Source organism: Myotis davidii, unplaced genomic scaffold, assembly GCF_000327345.1.
Source record: "Myotis davidii unplaced genomic scaffold, ASM32734v1 scaffold130, whole genome shotgun sequence".
In the NCBI taxonomy this organism is placed as follows: Eukaryota; Metazoa; Chordata; class Mammalia; order Chiroptera; family Vespertilionidae; genus Myotis; species Myotis davidii.
Window position 1 is genome coordinate 5785334 of NW_006285040.1, and position 6948 is coordinate 5792281.

At 43.5% G+C, this 6948-nt stretch overlaps 1 protein-coding gene across 1 annotated transcript in view; it reads left to right on the forward strand.

Moving 5' to 3' along the window:
* Positions 1-6948, forward strand: part of MCC (mutated in colorectal cancers) — a 234993-nt gene that overhangs the window by 148309 nt on the left and 79736 nt on the right. Inside the window, exon 3 of the mRNA XM_006755280.2 lies at positions 1592-1734. Within this exon, the coding sequence (XP_006755343.1) occupies positions 1592-1734 (143 nt within the window). The remainder of the gene's footprint in view (positions 1-1591; positions 1735-6948) is intronic.

Consider the following 6948-nt stretch of genomic DNA (forward strand, 5'->3'; position numbering starts at 1 on the left):
GATCCAGGCTAGACTAGGCTTATCCTGTAATTATTTTAGAATCTAGAAGCAGTGATCTTCATATAAGGGTGAGCTGCATATGCACATGTACATACTATACACACTTGGATACACACACACACACACACACTTTACAGATAGGAGTGAAGACCAATAGCAAAAGCCCATAGATATTCTGCTTGGATGGAGAGGAACAGTATTCTGCTTTTTGTATATTCCAGAGACATATGCTCTTTCAGGTATTGACAGATACTGTCTTTGTGCACTTTTCTTGTTTCTTTTAAAGTGTGGTGGGTCGTGGATGAAAAAGGCATAACTTTGTAGAAAGAGTATGTGTGGCCGGTGCAGATTCATCCTACTTAGGAAAGCTTCCAGGTTGATGTGGCTTCACTCGGTGCTTCCACTTAGTTCCCGTGTTTGACTTTGAATGGAGGGTACTGGATGTTTCAGGTTGTCTCTAAGAACAAAAGTCATATCACAATTTCTCGGAGAGTAACTCTCACAAAAACCTGTGATAGAGCGCATCAACCTTGTTGCATCTGATCTTGTTTCTGGAGCTCTGAGCAGCCCTCAGGATGTTTCCACATTAGTACTGACCAAGCCATTGTTCAGGGTCCTCTTCAGAAGCGTGGTCCTTGCCACGATTTATACCAATGTATACCTCAGACTCCTGTGCTGAGCACTTGTGTTTCAGTATTGGGATGGACTTAGTGCAGTGTCCTACTTGTCTTTGAAAGCTTTTTACCCCTGCCCAGTAGCTTCTGCATCACACCATGGGGAGCTCAGCAGATTTAGGGAAGAGAGAGGACATTGGAGGTAGTGGATGAGAAGTCTTACCCTTGCCTGTCTGCACCAGCCCCGCAAGTATAAAGTGGACAAGTACACATGGCTCTTGGCTTTAGGAAAACCTTGCTGAAAATGAAATAAAAATTCCTCTACTGGACAGGAAATTAATCAGGGCTGAACATAGTAGACAGGAACATAAGCTAGACTCCTTGTTCCATCACTGATGAGTGTTTTATTATTATGTAAATGAGATTAAATGCACAGTGGCTGGTGTGGGGTTCTGAATGGGGAGAGAAATGAAAGAGGTGAATAGATTCCTTAGGATTTAAACTCTAGCAACAAAAATGTTTTTTATAGCATCTGCTGCCTCTTAGTCCAACAAATGCTGAGCAAGGGAAGCTCCACAGCCTCTTTTGTCATTGTTTCTGCAAAGCATCCTTCATGATAGTGTGACACATGGTTTATTCATTCCATGACACTTCCCGATCATCCACGGTGACCCAGGCCGTATGCCAGGTGCCACGGCTGTTTCACAAAAACATCTAGTCCCCGCCTTCCAGGAGTTCCCAGTCTGGCCTGCAGAGAACCAGTCAAATAAGAAATGCTGTCATACCACTCAGGATTCTTTGGTTGTAAAATTGCACTTTGATGTGTCTCGGGATTGCTGGTCAGTGAGCAGGCATATGTTTTATCTTGGGCATGTTCTTTGTTGAAGTCGTGATGAATTGAGGCTATAAAACTTAGAATCACTAGCCTATAGATATGTCAACTCATTGCCATTTCTTTCTTGTTCTCTTGATTCCAGTGTGAGCAGTCCCACCTCATGAGAGAGCATGAGGATGTCCAGGAGCGGACGACGCTTCGATACGAGGAGCGCATCACCGAGCTCCACAGCATCATTGCCGAGCTCAACAAGAAGATAGACCGTTTGCAGGGCACCACCATCAGGTAGCAGCCTCCGGTCATGATTTCTCTCTGCCCCTCTGGGCTGTAGCCTGGGTCTTTGGAGTTGAAGTCATCCCTGTAAATTACAACGATGTCTTATTTGTAATTAAGACTTTTACAGACAGTTGATAAAGTAGTTTCTCTTTGCTTTGTTAGCCACGCACTTTCCCCTTATTATTCTGTTCTGCTTAAGGGTGGCGGTTGGAATCCTCTGTTTCTTGATAAGGGTGTGGAATCAGAAGTTGAATGAGACCCTTATAACAAGTTCTAAATGGAGCCCCTCTTCCTGAGAGACCAGTATCCCTAGCACACCAAGTCTGCTCCCCATCTGTAAACTGTGGAGCTCCATGGGGATTTTGAGAGATTTCAGAATGAGGCTTACAGCATAGGCTTCTAGATAACCTAATATTTTGAGCTTACTTCCAGTTGATTTACCAACATTGGCTTAGCCTCTTATAGACTCCTAAAATGGGGACAAGATTTGATCCTTTACTAGTGAAAAAGTGAGGGCTTAATATGAAGGGACTGTGTCTTCCTTGCTTGGCAATCAGTTGGCCGCTGAGCCTCCTACACACAGCCCGTGGTGTCTGCCCTGCTGTTCAAGGGGAGAGGTTCGCTTTAGGTGATGTCCTGAGCCAAGGATGAGAACTGTTATCTTCCTGCCTGTGCGCAGGAAACAGCCCTGAAGAAAGCAAATGGTTAGCCCGTGTCTTTATGGAGAAAGAGAGCTTTGTTTGCTGAATGTTTGCACAGGCCACATTTACAAGAGTTTTAGAGGCAGCTACTTTAAACTCTCCCTCTCAAAGTCCTACGTTAGAAGAAACTTGGGTTGCATTTTGTTCCAACTCTGGGAGTCGGAGTAATGACAGGGCTACTTGATGAGGGCACTGATGGGCCTGTGTTTCCTGGGCAAAATCGTGGAAAACTTGACACTGAACTGGAGCCACATAATAAATTTCATATTCTAATTTAGAACTCCAGACTTTTAAATTGAATCCTGGCCTTCGGAGTGATTGCAGGTTAGCAATGCCTGAGCAGAGAGGAATTTTCAGCCCAGAGAAACGATTATAGCAGATTTAAAGGAGGCTGACAGAGTAAATTGGCAGATGTGTAATTCTCATTAAAACATGTTGCACTTTCAACACTTGAAGATGAAGGCAAATGGGCTCAGTGAGTTGTGAAAAAACTGCATCACACATCACCTGGAAAACGCAATTTCAGACGTTTAAATTGAACACAGTGGCCAAAGTGTCCCATGTAAAAATGCAGTGAGCTTCTAGACCATAAACATTTATTAGTGCCTCTTATTTAAAGGGAAATTGCATCTGTGCAGATGTCGCATTAAATTCTGCCAGTTTTCATTATGTAAATGAGCTGACCCCTCCTTGCGGGGCCTCCCTGAAGGGCTGGAAGACATGCGGACATGTGGGCCAGTAAGACAAGGCTCTTCTTGTCCTCTGAACTCCAGTGGCTAAGGCATCGCCCCAGCCCCCAGCACTCCAGGAAATTCATTTGCCCTCAGGTCCTGAGATTCTATGATAGGTTCCGTACAGTAGCAGCCAGACACTTGGACAAACTCTAAGTTCCCTAGCATATCCAGGGTCTAGAGATTTGATTATCATTATAGTCACGTACAATGCTGGTACCTTACAGACTTGCCTTCACTTCAATCTGGGTCTGACTTAGGAATTTATTGGAAAAGCTGAAAATTATTAATAGGGGAATAGTTTATGTAAAATATGATATATCCACACTTAAGCAGTCAGAGTGGGGATTTACAAAGGTATATTGTTAGTCAGCTCAGGCTGCTGTAACAAAATACCACAGATTTGATGGCCTAACCAACTGTGGAATTTATTTCTCACAGTTCAGGAGCTTGGGAAGGACAAGATTAAGGTGCCAGCCAGTTCCGTTCCCAGTGAGGGCTCTCTTCCTCGTTTGAGCAAGGTGGCCTTCTCACTGTGTCCTCACCTGGCAGGGAGCGAGCTGAGGCAAGCTCTCTGGTATCTCTTCTATAAGGTCACTAACCCCATTCTGAGGCCTCCACCCTCAGGACCTCATCAAACCTAATTATATTCCAAAAATCCCATCTCCAAATACCATTACATTGAAGGTTAGGCTGCAACATATGAATGACAAGGGGTGGGGAGGGCACAGTTCAGTCCATAGCAGAAAGTCAGGTGATGAGTACATTATGACCTGAATTCCTACCATAATAGACCTAGTCTACCATACTGCACCATTTGGGAGATAAACATTTTTCAATGCCCTAGAGATATAGTAAATGTTCCCAATGAGCAACAGTATATGGTGCTGCTTTTTTTTTTTTGCTTTTTGCTTTTTTTCGTGAAGATGGGGGGAAGGGGGACGGACTGCAAAAGATGGAATGGCCACTCTCATTTATATACTCAGAAACCCACTTTCAAAAGATGTTACTTCTCATCTTTGCAACTTAGAGCTTGGCTAGTTTAAAAGTCTTAGTTCCCAAGGAAACTATGCCTCCATCAAAGACTATCACAATGATTCCATTGACTGCCACCAGGCCCTTGGCAGTGAAGAGAATTACACTACTGGATGGGGTGATTGATCCTAACTATCAAAAGGAAATTGGATTGTTGCTGTATCACGGGGCAGGGAGGACTATGTTTGGAACCCAAGGGATTCTCTAGGTTACCTCCTAGAAATTGCCCAGCAGTAAAAGCTAGTATATATAGTAGAACAGCCTGGAAGAAGGAAGTTATAAACACCAACTTAGCCTCGTGACCAGTTACAAATAAGTTGGTGAAACAGTTTAAGTTAGGTTACATGATATCTAGGTGGATTTGACATTGAACTGGAAGAGGAGTGATCACTTACCAACGGATGCAATACCTGATGGGACTTGGGGTCTCCTATTTTGAATGAGGGATGGTAACAGAAGCTGGTGTCCATTGATAATGCAATTTGAAAATTTAAGTGTAAGGGAGTGCGTATAGCTGTCTTGTAACCAAAGAGAGTTGACTATCATGAATATTGTCTGGCACCTGGTACAATTCCCACCTCCTTTCTCTACATTCCCCAGAATCAAAGAGATTGGACCCCGGGGCTACTTCCCAGACTACTGGGTTCTGAATAGTTTCAGCTCTGCCAACAGAGGTGCACTTGCATGGGTTTGGAAGACAAAAAGGGAGGTGGAAGCCATTGTCCCTCAGGCCATGATGGTAGCAGCTGATATACAGGCTTTAGTGACATGAGGTCCTGCATTGACTGGTCAAACCCTGGAGCTCTGGGCAGGTATGAAGGCAGCAGCAGTTTCCTGACCCTGGAGAGGACCACAGCTATGATAGCAAACCTGACAGCTCCTGGTGGCCTCCATCCACCCTTCTTTTCCCCAACCCTTCCAATGGTTTTGCTAGCACAAAGCTGCCTAAATTAAATCCTTTCTACTTGAAACATCCAATGTTGTTTGTGTTCCTAGCTGAACCTTGCCTAATGCTTCCTACATCCCATCTCCAAGAATAAACAATGACATTTTGTATATCGGACCTTCTAAAAAAATTTTATTTGTGAATGTTTTAAACAAATTGGGTCATGTAGCACACACTGTTTTGTAATATGTGCTTTTTCACTTAACTGTATCTCATGAGTAGCTTTTATAAATGCTCATCTGACTTAGGGAGATTATATAATGAGATGAGGGAAATGGACAGATACACCAGTAGCTCACTTTGGATCTGGGGAAGGGGGTGTCTTAGCAAATTAAACATGAGATATTTTGTTTCCCAAGATTATTTTCTTTTTCCAAAAGCTACTCTCATAAAAGCATCAAACTTTCACTACCAACTCTCATGAGCAGCCATGTTTCTGCTGCATTTCCCAACTGCTCACCAGCCCTTTGCTGTCTGGCTTCTGATCCAAATGGTTTGCCAAAACTCCTTTAGCTATGGACTGAATTGTGTTCCCGCCAAAATTCATATATTACAGTCCTAACCCTTCATGTGGTGGAAGTTAGAGATGGGGCCTTTGGGATATAATTCAGTTTAGATGAGGTCATGAGGATGGGGCCTATTTGATGGGATATTGAGCAACTTTATAAGAAGAAGACACACTAGAGAACACAATCTCACCCTCACTTCGTCCCTCCCTGTCCTCAACCTCACCCCTCCCTGCCAATGTGTGGACACAATAAGAAGACAGCCATTTGCAAGCCAGGAAGAGAGCCCTGACCAGAAACTGGCCATGCTGGCACTTTGACTTGGACTTCTAGTCTCTAGAAATCTAAGAAAATAAATTCCTGTTGTTTAAGCTAGCCAGCTATGGTATTTCGTTACAGTAACCTGAGCTAAGACACTTTAAAAAAAAAAAATCACCAGTGATTCCTCAACTGAAAAATCCCATGGCTTTTGCTTGTTACTGGTCCTTTTCTTCAGCATTTGACCTTAAATCCTCCTTCCTTCTGGTGTGTTCTTTCTGGAAGCTCTAGTACCCTGTAGGTCCTAGATCTTCTCTTCTGTCCCTGAGATCCATCCTCAACCTTGGCTCTTACCCTGGGCTCTGTCCCTCACACCTTTCACCCTGAATGACTGCAGGCCAGAGAGCATTGACCCATCCTATCTGTATCACCTTGCATTGGCACTTAACCATTCCGCTTCCTCGTCTGCAAAATTTTCCTCATTTGGGGAATGAGATACTATCCAAAATCTCCATCTCTAACATAATTGTATCTCTGAGATCTCAGGCCCGTACCATGAACCTGGCCTTCCTTCTGATCTTTCAACCCACACATTGGCCTGTGCACTGTGTCTATATGTCTAGCTTCACATTGCTGCATCTCAAACAGTGTAAACAAAGCCTCTTTATCTCCCAGCAAAACATATTCTTCTGATTAATTTCTGGCCTAACAAGTAAAATATAGTGAAATAAAAATCCAGAAAAGTAAGATAGATTTCTCTCTCCCTATCTTCCTGTGTGTTTGACATCCATATTTAGAAGTTCTTGAATATCGATCCTATATCATATCTTGTTAAAGCTGGTATTTGTTTTTTGTTTTTTTTAATTTTTTATTACAAAGGGTATTACATATGTGTCCATTTTTCCCCCCGCCCTAGACAGTCCCCTAGCCTCCCCTATCCCCCAGCGTCTTATGTCCATTGGTTATGCTTATATGCATGCATACAAGTCCTTTGGTTGATCTCTTACCCCCCTCCCTCCTGCCCCCCACCACTCCCCGGCCTTCCC